This window comes from Vipera berus, assembly GCF_964194415.1.
Source record: "Vipera berus genome assembly, chromosome: 12".
Classification (NCBI taxonomy): domain Eukaryota; kingdom Metazoa; phylum Chordata; class Lepidosauria; order Squamata; family Viperidae; genus Vipera; species Vipera berus.
This window is the reverse complement of record NC_138215.1, coordinates 8,188,808-8,210,751: the sequence shown is the minus strand read 5'-3', so window position 1 is coordinate 8,210,751 and position 21,944 is coordinate 8,188,808. Positions and strand designations below refer to the sequence as shown.

Below are 21,944 nucleotides of genomic sequence, written 5' to 3'. Positions count from 1 at the left end.
CTTTCGCAGCTTTTTCCTGCCCTATCTAATGGGCTGCCCTTAGTGGCAACAATTTTTGCAAGGGACAGAATTGTTATTATGTTGTTTTTCACTTGCACCCACAGTCCCTGTTGCAATGAAACCATTACCACCCATCTAGTGATAAATATTTAAATATTTACAGTTCCAGTATAAATTCTTACAGTGTGCGGGAATCTTTATCCCCTACAGGTTAAGAATTTAGCAGAACAAAGCTTTATCCGTCAACAAGTTTACATATATTCCTTTATTTTGCATATTCTTTCTCCCATCCTTTCTGCTAACATTCTATAACATTTCATCGTTTACAGAAATACAGGCCCGAAATTATATAAATAGATTAATAATGCTTTGGCCTTTTTTTTAGTAATAGGCCAGCAATATTTTTAAGTATCATATTCTAAAACTGGTGCTGTTTCAGATCAGCAAATTTTAACCCAGAAGGCCTGGGCTGAAGTAGAGGGAGCCATCCCTATTGACAGATACGTAGACAGGTGAAAGCATTTGCAAAACATTGAAAAAAATAAAGCAGGCAAATTTATCGTCTTTAATTTTATTGCTGAATTCAAGAATTTCAGGCAGTAAGTCATTAATGCTGCACCTTTCAACTTGTTAAGCCAAAGCCAAAGAAATAGCGTTGTGGTTTAACGTAATTGCAAACCCAACCAATGATGGTTTATTCAATGTAAAACAAGTTTAGCATACCATTGAGGAGAACCCAGCCCTGGAGGTGCTTTGATTCTCCAGAAATCATGGCTTTTAATAGCCCAAATGCAAATGACTCGATTTTATACAGGTATTATTAGCTACCAGCTGCCTATTTCTTTTTTTAAAGAAAATGTATAATTTGAATGCCTCCAGTCTGTTACAGCTGATCCTCGACACAACGGTGGCCAGAATTTCTACTTCTAAGTAAAGCAGCTCTTAAGTGTATACCTCCGATTTTATGACTTTTTTGCCATGCTTGTTCAGCAAATCACTGCAGTGGCTTAATGAATCACATGATCAATAAGTGCATCCAGCTTTCCCCTGCCCCCCCCCCTTGATTTTGTTGTTGGAAGCCAGCTGGCATGGTCGCAAATGGCGATCGTGGTTCCCGGGTGCTACAACCATTGCAAATACATGCCGGTTGCCAAGCACTTGAATTTTGCTCACACGACTGTGAGGATGCTGCTACAGTCATAAGTGCAAGGACTTGTGAGGCCCGTTGTAACTTTAAACGGCTGCTAAATGAATGGTTGTAAGTTAAAGACTCCCCGTATCTTCCTGGTATGAGGGGACAACTTCCATGCTACTTGGGAATTAATACGCTGGAAGTCAACACATCTGGATGGTGCCAGAAGGAAAACCTAATCTGATTCATCATTGGCTCTTTGAAGATGCTTCTTGCATGTCTCTGAAGGCCAATGAAATCCCTTCAAGGACACGCAAAGCATTGCATGAGCAGAACCTTCCCATACCCATCAATATTGGCAAGGATTATCTGCTTTTTTCCACTTTCTTTTACTTGCTTTTTTCACATTTACCGTTCCCCCCCTTTTCTTTGTCTATATTTCTTATTGCATGTGCAAAACCGTTTAGTAAAAACTCTTAAAAAGTATGGGCAAGGACATTTGTTGTCTCTAGTTCATGAATTAACAGGAGGGCCTGGGGTTCTTGCAGAGCTGCCCTTCAGGAGCAAGGGATACCAAAGCTTACTGGACTTTTTGTGTGACTCTATGCAGAGGAATTTCACTTCGTCTTCTTAGTCCAGTTCTCTCTCTAGAAGGGCTTGCTGGAAACCGGCTGGGCACGTTCCTTAGAGACTGGAACGCGTTTTCTCGAGTGTCTTTTTCGTGACAATTGAACGTTAAGGCTATGCCCACGTTGCTCTTCATAATTCTTGAAGAGCTATCAGATGTCCCATCAAAACATCGTCCCAGAGCTATTTCTTTGGCTGTCCGAGGATCTTGATCAGTCACGGTATAGATCCCATAGTTGTGACCAAGCGGATCGAGAGGAGCCAACATGGTATATTGGCTGGAGTCATTATTCACTGCAACTGGGAGGTGGTTTACCAGATATTCATGCAACATGTTGTTCACGTTCTCCCTGTAACAGCTGCCCTGGGGGATGATCTTCACCAGCGTCCGATCGACACGTTCTTGGTCGTACAGCATGCCGCTGCACTTGAATTCTAGACACGCCGTTGAAAGGTTAGGCTGGTCCAGAGCACGGATGCTCCTCACATCTCTGATGCCGTACAACTGGCCGACAGTCCATGGATGGGTGCCCCCTGTGTTGCGAGATCTCACAATCACTTCAAGGGGCCCGTTGATCCTCACTTTAATATAACACGCCCTGAATTCCATTGGCTTGGGCCACCAAGCCAAGTAATCTTCTGTCCAGTTCACAGGGTCATCTTCATTAAAAGGAATGGTGTTGTAGTCATATTTGTCTCCTTCCACTCTGTAAAACCTGAAGTGAGCCGCGGTGGGGAGAGCAACTTCACATTCGTGTAGCTTTTCGTAAGGATAAATGGGACCATTGCTCTCTCCAGCGACATTGGGAGTAGGCTTGGCCACGCTGATCCTGAACGCCGTTTTCTTCACGTTGGGATCCAGGTGATCTGTTCTCCTGTACTTGAGCTTACGCCGTTTTCTTCACGTTGGGATCCAGGTGATCTGTTCTCCTGTACTTGAGCTTGTTGAGGTACGGTTGTGGCACTCCCACAGTAAAAGGGTTAAGCTGGGGAGAGGAGGCAACCGCTTCAAGTTCTTCTGCCCCGAGACTAGCCATGACGTAGGCACTGTAGGCCTCTGGATTTTGGTCATCACAGAAAGCTGGGACACAAACGCCACTAGAGCCAGTGACGGCACTGTCAAAGCGTCCCCAAGCTCTAGGGTTGGTAGAATATCCTGGGGTTGGTTCTAAGTTGATAACAGAAACAACCACACCTGCAACCTGTTCACTGGGCAGGTATCTCTCGCTTCGGTAAGCACGCACCTTGATGTAGCACCGTCTATTTTCAGGAACATCCAAGTTGAAAAGCCTCCTTTCTCGTATCTCCATGTTGCCCACCAGAAATGTCCTCTCCTCTCTCTTTCCACGCCTGCTGTGGTCCAATTCAAAATCCCCTTCTTCCTCCCACAAACCTGTTTGTGGATTCAGAGACCAAAGTTTCATCCCTTGCAGATGCTCTGGCATCTGGATCTGAGCAGAGTCCAGGTGGATCTTCACTTGGCCTGCATTGAGTGATTCTTTGGCCGTTTCGTCCGTGAAGTCCATGGAAAACATGCCGTACGTCCGCAGAGGAAGCATGTCCCCTTCAGCATCTACAAAATTCAAGTCAGACTGTGCCGTGGCTGCACTGGAGACATTTCTGGGGTCCAGGAAAGTCACGCTGGCTTTCACTTTCCCCGCGTAGAGTTCTCCATTCAGTCTGTAAAACGTATTGGGAGGAATTTCGAGTTGAGCTACTGGATCTTCTCCCTCCATTTCTCCCAAGGAAATCATATTGGTCTCCGTGGATTCTAGTGTGACCGGTGGCTTTTTCCTTAACATCCTGATCTCGTGGAAAACCGCCCCACCATTTCTGTTGAACGGCAACACCTTGGTTGTGTTTACAAACTTCTGCAGGCGGTCCACAAAGGTGAGGACCAGTCTCTCCGTGTTTGGGGGCACTTGCACAGAAAAAGTGCCCTTGTAGCCCGTCATGCTGATCCTGTTGTTCCCCACATAGATGTGACCAAACCGCAGGGGCTCTCCCGTATCAGAAGCCACAGCTCTTCCTCGCACGGTCACCTTGACCTCGGTGCACTTCTGGCAGCCACACTCCACAGTCACCTTGACGGGAAGTGCGTAGCCAGCACATGTGATTTCTCGTGTTTCCATCTTGGAGACCCCACAACAGTAGGCAATAGTGTCCTGGCACCAGAAACCCTCGCGTAACATTCCGGAGCACGTAGTGGGTGAACATCTTCCAACGTCATAATAGAAAGGATTGGTTGAGTTCTGAACGCAATCGTGGGGCAGTCGGATAAGATAACTCTCAGGCCTGGAGTCGCAGGGTGCTTTGTCCTTTGCTGTTAAAACCAAATTCCATATGTTACTATCAAGTTGTGCCCATTTCCCTGGTAGAGTTGTCTTAAAGCAGGGACGGGCCACCTTTTGATTGGTGGCATGTAACTTTTTACAAAGATCCAGTGCTTTTTTTGTAAAAGAAAAAGGTGCCGGAACTCGCACATCTCATACAACCCGCCTTGCCTACCCTACAAGGTTCCATCCAAAAAAGGTGCTGGAACTCCGTTCTGAGCGTTCTATGACAAAAAAAGCCCTGCAAAGATCACAATGCGGAACAGGAGGAGAAGGGGGCAACTTCATGCTTTGAGGCAAGACCAGGATTTTTCTAGAGGGAGAAATTGGGCATCTTGAAATTTTTTACCCCATTAAGAAAAAAATGCTAAGCCCGGATGGAGGGGCGGAGTGACCATCAGTTTTATTTATAATCAGGCTACCTCAAAAGAGGAAAATCCTTTTATCCACCCCGATTTAACCCTGGTTCGAGTCATAAGAAAAGTCCTCACCAAAGTAGAACATACAGGTAGTCCTCAGGTTATGACCACAATTGAGCCCCCCAAATTTCTTGTGCTAAGCAAGACAGTTTTTTTTACGACCTTTCTTGAAACACTTGTCAAGTGAATCCCTGCAGTTGTTAAATTAGTAACACAGCTGTCAAGTGAACCTGGCTTCCCCGTTAAATTTGCTTGTCAGATGGTCACCAAAGAGGATCACGTGGCCCCGGGACACTGCAACAGTCATAAGCACATGCCAGTTGCCAAGCATCTTGATTCTGATCACGTGACCCTGGGGATGCTGCAACGGTCATGTGAAAAGTGGTCATAGGTCACTATTTCCAATAGCGTCCATCTGAGGTCATCCCCCAAACAGCTCACCTGTGAGAGAAAGGCTTGCGCTTTGAGACTTGACCGAACCGGCTTCATTGCTGGTCTTACAATAATACCGTCCGGCTTGGTTCATCTTCAAATTCTTCAAAACCAAATTGCTTTTGTATTTATAGAGGGCAGGGTCCAGCAGCGTATCGTTGTGGAACCTATAAGGAACATCAGAGTAACAACTGAGAAACAAAACTCTTTTGTTTCTAGGTGTCTAACAGCAGTGGCTCAGTGGGTTAGGACGCTGAGCTTGTCGATGAGAAGGTCGGCAGTTTGGCGGGTCGAATCCCGAGTGCCACGTAGCAGAGTGAGTGCCTGTTACTCGTCCCAGCTTCTGCCAACCTAGCAGTTCGAAAGCACGTAAAAATGCAAGTAGAAAAATAGGGACCACTATGGTGGGAAGGTAACAGTGTTCTGTGCGCCTTTGGCGTCTAGTCATGCCGGCCACATGACCACGGAGACGTCCTCGGACAAGCGCTGGCTTTGAAACGAAGATGAGCACCGGCCCCTAGAGTCAGAAACACATGTGTGCCCCTAGCACACATGTGCGGGGGAACCTTTACCTTTACCTAACAGCAGAGGATTTGTAGAATTATTTTCCATTATTCTAAACCTGGACAAAACGGCTGGGGGCAAAAAAACAGTTCTCTTACCAGACAAGTTGATCTACAAAGTTCAGTTAGGGCAATTTTTTTGCCATCGGGTCAACCTCAGAAGGCTGGGCTTAAGTGCAGCTGCTTGGGAGGTGGGGGTGTGTGTGACAGATTGGGGATGTAGCCATCCCCTGCTCTCTACAAGGCATTTCAACAATATTGTAAATGCACATCTCTTCCAGATTTTGCCATCTAATTTTGCCATCTAATGTCCAAGTCCAAGAAGGACTTCCACGAAGAAGACGGGGTCAACTTTTTTCCCCAAAGCACCAGAAGGCAAAACAAGAAACAATGGATGGAAACTAATGGAGGAGAGAGGCAACCTGGAATGAAGGAGAAATTTCCTGACAGTGAGGACAATCAATCTGTGGAACAGCTTGCCTTCAGGGGTTGTGGGTGCTCCATCACTGGAGGCTTTTAAGGAAAAACTGGACATCCACTTGTTTGAAATGGTATAAGGTATACACCTTATACTAGAAGATCTCTAAGGTCCCCTCCAACTCTGATGGTAATGATGAAGGGAAAGAAAATAGGGATGGAGTATAGTAGAGATTCAGATATTCCATGAAAGATTAAAATACCAATCTGTAGAATAGAATAGAATAGAATAGAATAGAATAGAATAGAATAGAATAGAATAGTAGAATAGAATAGAATAGAATAGTAGAATAGAATGGAATGGAATAGAATAGAATAGATAGAATAGAATAGAATAGAATAGAATAGAATAGAATAGAATGGAATAGAATAGAATAGAATAGAATAGAATAGAATAGAATAGAATAGAATAGAATAATAGAATGGAATAGAATAGAATAGAATAGAATAGAATAGAATAGAATAGAATAGAATAGAATAGAATAGAATAGAATAGAATAGAATAGAATAGAATAGAATAGTAGAATGGAATAGAATAGAATAGTAGAATGGAATGGAATGGAATAGAATAGAATAATGGAATAGAATTAGAATATAGAATAGAATAGAATAGAATAGAATAGAATAGAATAGAATAGAAATAGAATAATGGAATGGAATAGAATAGAATAGAATAGTAGGAATGGAATGGAATGAATAGAATAGAATAGAATAGAATAGAATAGAATAGAATAGAATTACGGAATAGAATAGAATAGAATAGAATAGAATAGAATAGAGAATGGAATGGAATGGAATAGAATAGAGCTGGAAGGGACCTTGGAGGTGTTCTAGTCCTTCCTACTGCCTTCGACATGAATGGGCTTCAGATCCCAGCATTCCCCTGCCAGCCCATGAGAATGCTGGGAAAGTACCCAGGTTGATGTTCCTCACATGAAGATGTTGCTAGCTTTGTACCATTTGGAACTATAGATAGTCCTCAATTTACAACCATCGGTTTAGCAACCATTCAAAGTTACAAGAGCCACTGAAAAACAGTGACCTACCATCCGTCCTTGCACTTAACCACCATCGCAGCACTCCCTGAGGTCATGTGATCAATTTGCAATCTTCTCAGTTGTCTTCTGACAAGCAACGTCAATAGGGGAAGCCAGATTCACTTAACAATGTTGTATTTTTTATTCTATTTTTACTTAAAAATTGAAGTCATTTGCTTAACAGCCCCGACCAAAAAAAAGATTGCAAAATAGGACGTGGCTCACTCAGCCGCCATCTTGCTTGACAATGGAAATTCTAGTTCCAACTGTGGCCGTAAATCAAGGATTATCTTTAATTTAGGAAGCAATCAGCGCACATCTCCTCCTGCAATCCCATTTTATTTTCTTACCACAAATATCTACCAGGTGGTGGATTTCCAGTGGCATGACAACAGAACGACACACTTTGGCCTTCCCTCCTCGCTTTGTTTTCTGGGTGCGTCGCCATGTATGGTTTTTCTGAAAGAGAGAAGCATTTGAACCCTCACCCGTTGGAATGGCCAAGCTTGGCTGACCTCCATACTTCCTTCTTACTCATCCGGAAGAGCCTCTGAGATGGACGTATGGCAGTGTTGCCAACCTCGACCCCTTACAGAAATAGGGATTTCAGTGCCTGGAACTCCCCACCAGCGTGATCCTTGCTGAGAATTTGGGAGTTGAAGTCCACATGTCGACACGGAATCCAGGTTGGGGGAAGGATGACTCGATTCAATTGGCAGCTGAATCTTGCTTCAGGCAAGATTCATAAAGGCAGCAAACACACCTAAAAGTCCTCCTTCTTTTTTTTTCTTCAACAAAAACAACAACCCTGTGAGATGGGTTGGGCTGAGACAAAGATTTTTGACAGATCTGCTCTCTGCTATTAGAACATAGATTAATGAAGAATAACAGAATAATGAAGTTGGAAGGGACCTTGGACATCTTCTAATTCAATCATCTGCTCAAGCAGGTGACCCTATATTATTCTGGACAATTGGCCATTCAGTTTTCTTCTTTAAAACCTCCAGTGATGGAGCATCCATAACTTCTGGAGGTGGGCCGTTCCAGTGATTAATTGATCTCACTGTCAAGAAGTTTCTCCTTAGTTCTAGGTCAAAGCTCTCTTTAATGAACTTCCACCAGTTACTTCTTGTCCTGACCTCTTGCGCTTTGGAAAATAAAATCTCCTCTGTGACAGCCGCTCAAGTATTGGAAGACTTCTATCATATCCCCCCCCTCTAGCCCCTCTCTTCTGCATAATCATGGCACATGAGCATGCACTGTGGGGGCAATCTTGATTACACGTGTTCTGTAGAAGATGATGTGGTCATGCACCATGGTTAGAGCTAAGGTGGTGCAGTGGGTAGAGTGGAGTACTGCAGGCTACTTCTGCTGACTGCCGGCTGCCAGCAGTTTTGCAGTCTCACCGGCTCAAGGTTGACTCAGCCTTCCATCCTTCCAAGGTCAATAAAATGAGGACCCAGATTGTTGTGGGGCTATATGCTGCCTCTGTAAACAGCTGAGAGAGGGCTGCAAAGCACTGTGAAAAACACTGTGAAGCGGTATATAAGTCTAAGCGCTATTGCTATTACAATCCTATGAAACCCCGGGACTCATGAAATCTCTTCTGCCACTGAACTGGGACCCAACGATTCCTTACCTGCTCTTTTCAAGTAGATATGAACGGCCGAGTAATTTTCAGCGCTCTCTGACAAAGTGATCACATCTGTCACGTACTTGGATTTTTTAATTTGTAGTGTGGTTTTTCCATCAGGGCACAGGCCAGGAACTTCAAATGCCCCATTGTGGTCTGACTCTGTTAAGAACTTTGATGGCTTCGCTTGCAGATAGAGGCGGGCTCCAGCTGCCCGGGCACCATCTTGAAGGGAAACGGTGCCACGGAGTAAATGGTCTTGGCAGAAACATGCACTGCAGTCGGCATTCTCCCAACCCCTGGAGCAAGTCATGTTGCAAACTGAAATGTGTAAGAAAAGCATGAGTTACTCCAGATTATTTTATATATATATTGCCTCTTTCTCTGTAAAATCAGCCAGGCGAGGAAGAAGAGCAAACAAACCAGTCATTTTTCACCAGTGAATCTTCTAGAAGGGTTTTTTTTCTAAACCTCACAAAAATTCACAAAAGGTCTCAGCAACTCTGCAAGTATAATCAGTGTTGAGCTAGAAAGGAGAGGACATTCAGAAATAATCTGGAGAGCCACAGGTTCTCTATCGTGGGATGAATTGATCATCTTAGTGAGGGGTCTCCAATCTTGGCCCCTTTACGACGTTTGGATTTCAACTCCCAGAATTCTGGGAGTAAGATGATAAGATAAGATAAGACAAGACAAGACAAGACAGGATAAGATATAAGATAAGATATAAGATACAAAAGAGGTAAGGTAAGGTAAGGTAAGGTAAGATAAGATGATAAGATAAGATAAGATAAGATAAGATAAGATGAGATGAGATGAGATGAGATGAGATGAGATGAGATGATAAGATAAGATAAGATAAGATAAGATAAGATAAGATAAGATAAGATAAGATAAGATAAGATAACCTTTATTGTCTTTTTTTTTTACTGTGGGCACAACGGCACACATCAAAAATGAAATTTAGTTGCCCAGTCTCAAAGTGGAACCCATGCATGACACACACCTAACCATACTATATACACATATTTATTTATTTTATTTTATTTTATTTTATTTTATTTTATTTTATTTTATTTTATTATTTTATTATTTTATTTTATTTTATTTTATTATTTTATTATTTTATTTTATTTTATTTTATTTTATTTTATTATTTTATTTTATTTTATTTTATTATTATTTTATTTTATTTTATTATTTTATTTTATTTTATTATTTTATTTTATTTTATTTTATTTTATTTTATTTTATTATTTTATTATTTTATTTATTTTATTTATTTTATTTTATTTTATTTTATTTGACTTATGTACCACCCTATTCCCATAGGACTCAGGGCGATTTACAGACCCACACCCCTACATATACCTAACAAATAAATATTAAAGACTGTCCATCTTGAATATATAACGGAAGCCTGAGAGTTCACAAGGTTAACGCTGTATGGAACAAAACTGTGGCTGAATCTGGATATTCTGCTACGGATACCATGAAGCCCCCTCCTCCCAGAAGGTAACAAGGAAAACAGGTCGTGAAGAGGAAGTAAAGAGGCCAAGGTTGGAGACACCTGGCTTAGTGTTTCTCAGCCACTTTAAGATATGTAGATTTCAACTCCCAGAACTGAAGAACGGCTGGCTGGGGGATTCTGGGAGTTGAAGTCCACACTTCTTAAAGTGGCTGATGTTGAGAAACGCTAGTTTAGCTGATTTAGCTAAAACAAGAGATGCCCCCAATGAATCATGCAGAGGCAGAGGAAGGAGTTATGTCCAAAAGCTCGATCTTACTGCAATTCTGAAAATATCAAATACATTTTGAAGGCAGTGTTTGCTGTGGTGCCTATCTGAATCACCCCAAAGCAATGAAAATATTCATGCTCTCCCACAGCAGAAGGTTATTATTAAATTAGGCTGCAGCTAGGAATTCAAAAACATTCCTTAACTTTTCTCCTCTTAGGCATCCTGTTTAGGAGAGGAGAAAAGGAGGGTGACTCCCCAACCACAGAGTTGTAGTCCGTCGAACCTTGTAGGTAATCCAGATGGCCACAAGGTGGCAACAAGCTGCAGTCTTTTGTACCTCTTTGCTGCCATCTTGTGTTTGCAGCTAGATGTGCTCACCCTGCACGGACCTTTCTCCAAGGGCTAATAATCAATCATGGTACGAGCACAGCTGGCACAATCTCTTTTCCGCTGGGTCCCCCCCAGATGTTGCCACCATCTTATCTTCAGCCCCTGAGTGAGGCAGGCTTAAATCCTCTTTCACTTGCCCAGAAGCTGCTCCCCTCTTTTTCTACAGCAGCCCCCCTTTAGATGCCCTGGCTCCATACATCTTGTTAAACTCAATTTCACAGTCATCACGTTCTCGGAAAATACCTGTGCAAGGGGGTCCCAGACAACCCCTCTCTTCCTCACGGACGTCCTTGCAACGTGGATCCATGAAAGTACCTGCAAGGCATGTCCTTCTCCGAGTCTGCACCCCAGCTTGGTCACATTTTCCAGAACAGGGGCTCCATGTTGACCACGAAGACCAAACTGATTTGGAATTGCCAGCCGAAAAGCCTTGGAAGAAGACACAAGCCAGCAGCTGTCTTAAGAGGTTGAGCAAGATGAGTCGGAGAAGACTTGAAAAGCAAGGGTAGAACGAAACGACCTTCTTCTTGTGGAGTGAAGAATCTGGTGATGGCTTCTAGAAGCAGCTTCACTGCTTCCCCACCCTGATAGCAAGGTGTATGATGATGAGCTGGTTCGCCACAGTGAACATTACAAAATTGTTTGTCCTGGGTAGCTGCAAACTATCATGGGAGCCCTTTCAGCGTGACAGTGACACTCAAGTTTATTGGTTTTGCCTGATGGTGTGTGTGCTCTTTGCATTAACATTGATGAAGAATTTAATTTAATGTATTCAATTTGGCACCGAATGAGCATGTAATTGAAGCCCTGCCTCTTTTTAAACATGCAACTTGATTTTTTGGTTGTTTATGTCTTTGGAGATGCCTTGACCTCTTCATCTTTTTAAAGCTAAACTGAATAGGACAACCACATGGCTTTTAACGGGTTGCCTGAGTTTAATTTTCCAGAGCTCTAATAGTCTCTGCTTGCTATCAAGACTGACAAGTGAGATCTGCCTGACAGATCAAGTTCTACTCTTCTGTCCTGGAGATGAAATTTCTCTCCATGCCAGTTGTCTAGGTGTCATGCTAGTTTTCCTGGCAAAGTCAGAGCACGGGCTAGCTGTGATACAAAATTAAGTATGTTTTGTGAATGCAGTCAAATGCTCACATCTTCCAATAAAAAATGTCTATAGCTCAGGGCTGAACTGTGAAGTCCTTTGTTGGCTTTGTTGGCTTTGTTGGCTTCCAGAGGTTTCATGATCCAACAAGGTAACATCATCAGTGCCCCATCAGTGCATCTTCAGGTGACAATAAAGTGACAATAAAGTTTCTATTCTATTTTATTTCATTCCATTCCATTCCATTCTTTTGTAATTCTATTCTATTCTATTCTATTCTATTCTATTCTATTCTATTCTATTCTATTCTATTCTATTCTATTCTATTCTATTCTATTCTATTCCTATTTGGATAATAAAATGTCTGCAAGCTATCAATCAAGCAGATGTTTCATTACCCAGCTAGGGAACGTCATCAGTGCTAGAAGGCAAACCCCACTCTCTTCTAGCACTGATGATGTTACCTAATTGGGTAACGAAACGTCTGCAAGAAAGCAACCAAGCTCAAGGAGCACCAAGGCCTCCACTAGCATCTTCCTCCCAAAATGCGGCTCAGATCTTCCACCCCAGTGATGCCCTCGCTGTGATGTCCCGTTGCCTGGAGGCGGTTCGGGTCTGGATGGGGAGGAACAGACTTCAACTCAACCCTGACAAGACTGAGTGGCTGTACATTCCGGCATCCCGGGACATTCAAAATGTTCCATCTCTTTCTATGGGGGGTGAGCTCTTACCCCCCGTGGATAGGGCTCGCAACTTGGGAGTCCTCCTAGATTCACGGCTTACCCTGGAAGATCATATAGTGGCCGTGACTAGGGGGGCTTTCGCCCAGGTTCGCCTGGTGCGCCAGTTGCGGCCCTATCTGAACCGGGATGCCCTGTGTACGGTCACTCATGCGCTCGTGACCTCTCGCCTTGACTACTGTAATGCTCTCTACATGGGGCTTCCCTTGAAGACCACTCGGAGGCTCCAACTGGTACAGAATGCGGCCGCGAGAGTTGTCTTGGGAGTTTCCCGGTACTCCCATGTTACACCTTTGCTCCGCGAGCTGCATTGGTTACCAGTTGTCTTTCGGGTGAGGTTCAAGGTTTTGGTTACGATCTTTAAGTCCCTACATGGCATGGGTCCGGGATACCTCAGGGACCACCTGCTGCCGGCATCAACTCCCCTCCGCCCTGTGCGTTCCCACAGAGAGGGCCTCCTCAGGGTGCCGCCAGTCAAGGAATGCCGACTGGTGGCCCCCAGGGGGAGGGCCTTCTCTGTGGGCGCTCCGGCATTATGGAACCAACTGCCGGTAGAGCTCCGGACGGCATCAGACCTCCGAACTTTCCGTCGTGGCCTGAAGACCCACCTATTTGAAATGGCTGGTCTGGCCTGACGGGGGATTATGGGTTTTAATTTGTCGTTTTAGATTTGTATTACTGTTTTAACTGGGCATGGGTTTAATCTTTTTTAATTTTTGTATTGTCTTTTTTATATATGCCCTGTGAACCGCCCTGAGTCCCTACCAAGGAGAAGGGCGGTATACAAATTAAATAAAACTTAAACTTAAACTTAAACTCCTAGAGATCCCTTGCATCGACATCCCATAGTATTGCCTTTCTTCTTATTTGCACCCCTCCCCTCCTGAAAAATTAAACACACCTCTTACCTGGAGGACAGAGAAAACGCACGGCATAATTGAAGCATGTTTGCCCCAGGGGCTGCTCCTTATTCAGGCACCAGAACCCTTCATGGACGCTGGAGTGGACCACCTGACCTGAACTGGCTGCGGGGACCCAGTCGGTGGTCCGGGCTTCAAGGCGGATGGGTCTTGGACACACCCTGCTCGGGTAATAGAAGCGAATGGCATCCAGGCGCTCGTAATCACCGTTCCCTCCGGGGTGATCAATGTTGAACCAGCTGGTCCACATTTCTTGGTCTGAAGCAGAGAGAAAGATGAGCTGCAAATTGTACGGCCACAGAAAGGGGGAATGGTCACCTTTATCAAGTAGACCAGACAGGAAACAGACAGGCCATAGTACAGGCAGTCCTTGACTTACAATCGTTTGTTTAGTGACTGTCCAAAATTAGAGTGGCACTGGAAAAAGTTTCCCCTCTTCCATTAAAACATACGAAGAACAGCTACGGGACTTGGGTTTGGCTAGTCTAAAGAAAAGAAGAAATAGGGGAGACACAATAGCAGTGTTCCACTATTTGAGGGGCTGCCACCAAGAAGAGGGGGTCACGTTATTCTCCAAAGCACCAGAGGGCAGGACAAAAAAAATGGTTGGAAACTGATCAAAGAGAGAAGCAACCTGGAATTAAGAGTGAGGACAATTAACCAGCGGAACAGCTTGCCACCAGAAATCGTGGGCGCTCCATCACTGGAGATTTTTAAGAAGATTCACTTGTCTGAGATGGTAATATAGGTTCTCCTGCTTGAGCAGGGGGCTGGACTAGAAGACCTCCAAGGTCCCTTCCAGCTCTATTCTATTCTAAAGGGATTTATGGTTTTCACACAATTATTGCAGCGTCCCCGTGTCAGGTGATCAAAATTCAGTTGCTTGGCAACTGGCATTTGTTTGGGACAGTTGCACTGTCCCGTGGTCACGTGATCAACATCTGTAACCCTCCCAGCTGGCTTCCCACAACCAAAATCAAAGGGGGAAGCCAGATTTGCATAACGGTCACATAATTTACGTAACAACTGCAAGGCTTTGCTTAACAGTTATGACAAGGGTAAAAAAAGATCATAAAATAGGGCAAAACTCACTTGATTGCCTTGCTTAGCAGTGCAAATTTTGACCTCGATTGTGGTTGTAAGTCAAGGATTACCTCTAGCTAAGTTTACTTTATTGCAAAGTTACATTAATAGAACCTTGCAATTCTCCCACCATCTCCTTTACAGTTGAAGAAAACTAGGGAAGGTCCCTTATGAGCAACTTGCCCCACGTACTATCCAATTTCCTGGAATTTCTGTTTTTGCCACACTGATTTCAAGCACTCAAAGTAATGGAGAAAGAAACATAAGATTAAATAACCTTTATTGTCTTTTTTTACTATGAGCACACTGGCCCATGTTAAAAATGAAATTCTGTATATATACACCACATACACACACACACACACACATTACTTGATAAGATTAAAAACGCAAATCCCAGGCATATTAAAATTAACAAACTAAGCGAACACTGGGATGGAATAAGAAAAACTAAAACGGTTTTTATTGTTAAAAGATCAAGCATTCGTTGGCTAACTGCCAACGTCCTCAGGATGGAAACGCTGGGCTGGGGAGATCGCGTTTATACTATTGGTGTCTGCACTCCACTCATGGTCTGTTTGCTGAGGTTGGCCGTATTTCTTTGAGACGTTGCGCATCCATTTTTGGGGAATGTAGTTGTCTCTGGGTGTCTGTTGTCAAAAGTGGATTGTTGACAGTTCCGTGTGTTATAGCCATAGCTCATTGCCCGTGTTCTTATACCAGAGGTTCTAAATAGTTAATATATATATTAATCACTGTCCATCTTGAATACATAACGGAAGGAGGAAACTTGAGAGTTCACAAGGTTGATGCTATATGGAATAAAACCGTGACTGAATCTGGATGTTCTGCTTTAGATACCACGAAGCCTCCTCCTCCTCCCAGAAGGTAACAAGGAAAACAGGTCGTGAAGAGGATGTGTAGCATCCCAGACAATCTTGTGGAACTTGCTCAAACATTGCTTATATGCCATGTCCTGGATGGAAGGGAGTGAACTGCTAATAATCTTTTCTGCCGTCCTCACCACTCTCTGAACCACCTTCCTGTCCGAAGCAGTGATGCTTCTAAGCCAGACTGTGATGCTGTATGACAGGATGCCCTCTACAGAAAGTGGTCAGGACAGGGGAAGGAAGATGTGCTTTTCTCGTGCGACACCGAAAATGCAGGCGCTGCTGTGTCTGCTTCACCAGTGTCTCGCTGTTGAGTATCTACACATTGATGTAGGATGGAGTCAGGAGAAACCCTGTTCTGTCCACAGCATTTGTGGTTAGGAGACCCTGTGTATTTCACTCGGGATGGGGGATAAAGGCTGCACACAGCTTTTAAAGATGTCTTTGATTTCAAACACTTTGTGTTTGTGGCAATTCATCTAACATTAATCTTCAGAGTAAGCTGCTTGGTAAACACTTAGCAAAGCTGAGAATCCCCTTTGGGATTCACGATGTCAGGCAACGTCCGCCTTATAAACCTGGACAAAGATGTTGACAACCCAGGTAGACGTAAAAGTTTTAACTTTTAGCAGAAGGAGTGCTAGCCAGAATGAATTAGGCTGCAGCTAGGATTAATTTGTTTTCCATTATCTAAGAGTATAGAGGCAGACTGATAGGATCTTTCATAAATTAAGCCATTTTAATTTGTTTTTTTAAAAAACATAATAGCAACCATATGGCATCTTAATTCTTTCTTAAAACAGAACTGCCTGGAGTGGAAAATGACTTACTGTCTGAATTGTGTTTTGTCAAAAGGCTGTAGGGTTTTCGTCCAGCGGCGATCCAGCGCACTGATTGTTTTAAAATCCGTTCACCTTAGGGAGGGGAAAGACAGAAACCAAAGTAAATGCTGAAAAAGTGAAAAAAGAGAGAGAATAGGCTGTTTTTAAAATCTGGCTTTCCCCCAATATGCTGGGGCCAAGAAATTAGGGTGAACCCAACACGTAGGCTAAATAAGATACGTCATTTGTTGTCCATCTTGGCACACTGAATATTGTTTAATCAGTGTCATTGTTTTTAGAGTTGGTTTAATTTTGGTTTAATTTTGGCTTTCTGTGTTAATTTTAAAAAAAAAACTAACTCAGTACTATTCTGAGTTGCGAAAATGAGATTGGGGGGGAAATATAAATTGTTTAAATAAATAAACTAGCTCCAAGCCAGCAGCATTTGTAGGGGGGTTGAATTCTGCAAGATGGTAGGCACAGAATCACAATAGCAGCCTCTCATATTTTATATGTGCAGGTGGGCTTCAGTTGCATCACCCACCATAATCACAGATTTGGAAGGAACCTTGGAGATATTCTAGTCCAGAGGTTCCCAAACAGGGGTGCGAGACAATATTCCAGGGGGTGCAAAAACTTGGCTTTTCAAAATTACAGTGTATATGCATAATTCGTTGCTGTTATTTTGAACTTTTGTAAGGGGTGCGAGAATAAGTCAGAAGCGTTTTATTTATTTATTTATTTAGATTTATATACCGCCCTTTCCCGAAGGACTCAGGGCGGTTTACAGGGCATTTAAAAGAAAATCAATACAAACGTTAAAACAAATTAAAAAAGATTAAATAAAACCCTGAGAAAAATAAAAAACCCAGTTAAAATTAAAATTAAAAAGTTTTAGGGGTGTGGGGTATAGAAAAGGTTGGGAGCTGCTGTTCTAGTCCAACCCCCTGCTTAGGCAGGAAACCTTATACTGTTTCAGACAAATGGTTGTCCAGTCTCTTCTTAAAAATGTTCAGCATTGGAGCACCCTCAACTTCTGAAGGCAAGTTTGTTAGGCATATGGTGTTAGCCTACAATGTTGGGTTGAAAATATATTAACCATGATATTATGTCTTTAAGATGTTAATTGGCCAATGGGTGTGTAAGTGTTCTCATGGCCATAAGAGGGAGCTAGTAACATAGCTTCTTTCTCTCTCTGAATTCACTGCTCTCTGCTATTACTGTTTTTGCTCTGTGATAAACCTGAACTGTGTATTGACCTCTGGACTGGTAAGAAGACTTTGTATTTTGGATTGCTACTTGGACTGTTTATTTTTGACTGTGCATTTTTTTTATTTTTACACCACCTCAAAAGTAAACTACTTTTTGCTTTTACAACTCAGTGTACTCTTGTGGTTACTGTGTGACTCTTACTGCTCTCAGTACCCTTCCTTGTCTGTGCAACTCTTTGGTAGCACAAGGAGACCTCTGCACAACAAAATCCTTAAGAAAGTTGTTCCACTGGTTAAATGTCCTCACTGTCAGCAAATCTCTCCTTAGTTCTAGGTTGCTTCTGTCTTCCATCTATTGCTTCTTGCAATGACTTATATCCTACATATATTTTGACCTATCTCTGCATTTATCCATATAGGGGTAATATTCAGTTATATTCATATAGTTTTCTTGATGGCCTAAGGCAGGGGTAGGCAACCTTGGCTCTTTTATGATTCGTGGACTTCAACTCCCAGAATTCCTGAGCCAGCATGGCTCAGCTTGGAAACCTCTCTCTCTCCCCTCAGCATGGCTGGCTCAGGAATTCTGGGAGTTGAAGTCCACAAGTCATGAAGGAGCCACGGTTGCCTACCCCTGGCTTAAGGAAAGCAGTTTGGCATTCCTTTCTCTGGGAAGAACTCAGTTGTAACCTTTTTTTCCATCACTGCGGTTAAAAAAAAAGGCATTTTATAAAACCAGAGTGCAGCCTAAAACATTGACCAAAAAGCTTTACGGTCCAGTCTGTTTATCTCATTTTCTCCAAATAGATAGGAAGGTTTTGCTTCAGTAGCTCTGATATGAGTTAGAGACTCCTCTGAGGTTTTGGCTGGTAGGGAAGTACTGGGCAGGAACAGGTCCAGCTGCAAGTCCCACATCTAAGAAGCAGTGGTGGGATTCAAATATGTGAACAGCCAGTTCTCTGTGTGGATGCCACTTCCTGAAGTCCATTCTGGGCCTGGGCAACAAAAAATTAGCTACCAGTTCTGTCAAGATGGTGCGAACTGGCTGAATCCCACCACTGCTACGAAGTGTACAATACACATTAATCATTATGGAAAAATGTCGTGCATCTGGTGGCTAAGACTTGTTTGGCCCAGTCACAAAAAAGCAAACCCATGGATCGGTTTCAAGCTCTCTGTTCCTAAATCCTGCAAATGTTTGAGAAGATAGGTGTCATCCAGTAATTATAGTAATGATGTAATAATGACTAGTAATTCGTTAAAATAATAATCAACCAAAGCTAGTCAAAGTGGAAAGGCAGGCAGTTCAATACAGATTGAAAGTGTACATCTATGATGACCATATTTTCTTGGGAAAAAAAATAAAGGATTGTAAAAGGAGCAAATCTGAAACAGGTTCATAAGAATAAAGAAATGTTTATGTTTCTAACTCTGCTTTACAAAGGGAATTTCAGGAGCGAAACCTGGAAAGATTTTACAAAGCTGTGTATTCTAATAAAAACATATAAAATCAAACAGCTTATGTAAATTTCCTTTAAACAGACAAATCAATTTGTCTATTTTTCACATAAATGTGAAAGACCAAGCATTAAATTGTACTATTTGCATGGTAAAAATTCAATGACCAAAGTAAAAGACAGAAGTCCTTTTAACTAAAGAGACATAGATTATATTCAAGCAACATATTTAACTATACAGGGTCAATTTAATATTTTTTAATTTGGTTTTTTTTAACTTTTGTATGGTGGATTTTTTAATTTCCTGTAAACCGCCCTGAGTCCTCAGGGAATAGGGCGGTATATAAATGTAACTAAATAAATAAATAAAATAAACTAAATTAATAAAAAAAATGTGACATGCGCCCAAAATATTAAACTTCGTTAGTTTTCCATCTGGGTTGTCTTTATAATGTAAAAATGAAAAGATGGAAAAAATATGTTTCCAGATGATTTAGATTTAACAATACATTAAACAAGTGGGCTAATTTTATGCTAATATTATATTAATAATTTACAGATTTTTTTCCTTTCCTTTCTTTTAAACACTCATTCATTTTATTTGTACCATATTCTATAACAGAATATATAGAAACATCTGGACTTCTCTTTCGGTGACTTAACATATCTCGTGAACCCAGCATTTCTGGCTTATTTGTGCTTCGTTGTGAATCAGAAAATAGATTGAATGTATTGTTTGGAGAGAAAAAAAAGGGGGGGATATTTTTAGTGTTCCCAATCATGCAAAATCAGTGCAACAACCACTCAGGAATTTAAAAGTTAGTCTGAAAAAGTCATAGGTTGGGCACTTGGTCTCTAAAAGGTTCGCCATCACTGCCCTACACCATTTCAGACCAATGACTGTCCAGTCTCTTCTTAAAAACCTCCAGTGTTGGAGCATTCACAATTTCTGGAGGCAGGTTGTTCCACTGATTAATTTTTCTGACTGTCAGGAAATTTCTCCTTAGTTTATGTTTATGTTTATGTTTATGTTTATTGGACTTATATACCGCCCTTCTCCCGTAGGACTCAGGGCGGTTCACAAGGTATTTAAAATAATACAAATTACAACAGTTAAAAACAGTTAAAATAATTAAATTTAGTCCTTGAATAACGTATAAAACCCCTGTTAAACTCCAATTAAAACCCAATTAAAATAAAATTAAAATTAAAAATTCTCAGTCCTGTCCGGAAAGCTCAAAGAGCCAGGTCTTCAGGTCCCGGCGGAATGAGCGAAGGTCAGGGGCAGTCCTGAGCTCTACGGGCAGCTGGTTCCAAAGGGCAGGCGCACCCACAGAGAAGGCCCTCCCCCTGGGTGTTACCCGCCGGCAATCTTTTGCCGCCAGCACCGTGAGAAGGCCCTCCCTGTGGGAGCGCACAGGACGAAGGGAGCTTGATGCCGGCAGCAGGTGTTCCCTCAGATATCCTGGACCCTCGCCATTTAGGGCTTTATAGGTCATCACCAGCACCTTGAATCTCACCCGGAGGGCAACCGGGAGCCAATGCAGCTCGCGGAGCAGAGGTGTTACATGGGAGTATCGGGAAACCCCCATCACAACTCGCGCGGCTACATTCTGCACCAGCTGAAGCCTCCGAGTGGCCCTCAAGGGCAGCCCCATGTAGAGAGCGTTGCAGTAGTCTAAGCGGGAGGTCATGAGTGCATGAGTGACTGTGCGTAGGGCATCTCGGTCCAGGTAGTTCTAGGTTGATTGGCCGTGTGACAGGTGATCAAGTGTGTAAAGCAACCCTACCATTTTGAACATCTGAGGAAGGTCAGCCATGCTCACCAGAAATGCAGGCAACTACAAGAAGAAGGAAGGCAGGCAGAAGCTGTCTCTGTGGTTCAATCATCCTTTAACTCCCGAACAGGATTCTCAGATGCTAATTTCCAAGCAGATCAGACGGATCTTGATCATCGGGCACTCTGGTTTTAAAGTCTCCTTGGGCTTCCAAATGGAAGAACAACCTGGGAAGAAGAAAACAAGACACATTTTACCTCAGTATGGGCTCGGTCTGGAAGGATTTTGTTCCCATTTTCCTCTTAACTACTCTCTTGGGAGTAGGCAAATTGAACAATGAGCTCATGACCTCAGGGAGTCTTCTCCTTGAGCGTTTCAGTTGGACATGGTACCAACTCTTAACGTTAGAAAATGAGTTGTCCAGCCCTGGTTTAACTTATGGGAACAAGGGGAAATGTTTTCCCCAAACTCCTGACATTAACTGCGTCAGGATAAGAACAGAGATGCTTGCAGAAGTCCTTGGTCCTGAGGCAGTCCAACAAGCCTGACGGTGCTCCCTCTGATCTTCGTATCACACGATAAAAGGTAAACACAGGCAAATGCAAATTCTTTCTTTGCGATTTATATAGTTATTTCATGGTTTAAATACACCCACGTTTCATTCCATGAAGGCTAAATTGTATGATGAACGGTTGAGGGAGCTAGGTATATCTAGCCCAGGGGTAGGCAACCTTGGCTCTTTGATGACTGGTGGACTTCAACTCCCAGTGCTGGCTCAGGAATTCTGGGAGTTGAAGTCCACGAGTCATCAAAGAGCCAAGGTTGCCTACCCCTGACTAGCCTATCGAAGAGACGGATTGGGGTGGGAGACATGATAACTGCCTTCCAGTTCTTGAAGGGCTGTCACAAAGAAGAGGGGATTGACGTAGTCTCCAAAGCACCTGAAAACAGGACAAGAAGTTGCGGGATGAGGTTTATTAAAGAGAGATCCAACCTAGAAGTCAGGAGAAATTTTTTTGACAGTGAGAACAATTAATCAGTGGACTACTTGCCTCCTGGATGTGTGGGTGCTCTGTTGCTGGAGGTTTTTTTAAAAAAAAAAATAAACTAAAAAAACCATTTGACTGGGATGGCGGCACAAGGCTCCTGCCTTGAGGTCTCTT

General features: G+C 42.8%; 1 protein-coding gene across 1 annotated transcript; it reads right to left on the bottom strand.

Annotated features, from left to right (window-relative positions):
* Positions 1–1,712: 1,712 nt before the first annotated feature.
* Positions 1,713–20,893, bottom strand: CILP (cartilage intermediate layer protein; the record flags this gene model as incomplete). Its single annotated transcript, XM_081336995.1, has 9 exons — positions 1,713–2,609; positions 2,665–4,082; positions 4,953–5,110; positions 7,371–7,479; positions 8,660–8,974; positions 11,026–11,211; positions 13,530–13,799; positions 16,345–16,428; positions 20,830–20,893. The coding sequence occupies 9 exons, from the start codon at positions 20,891–20,893 to the stop codon at positions 1,713–1,715; spliced, it is 3,501 nt and encodes a 1,166-aa protein (XP_081193121.1).
* Positions 20,894–21,944: the final 1,051 nt, after the last annotated feature.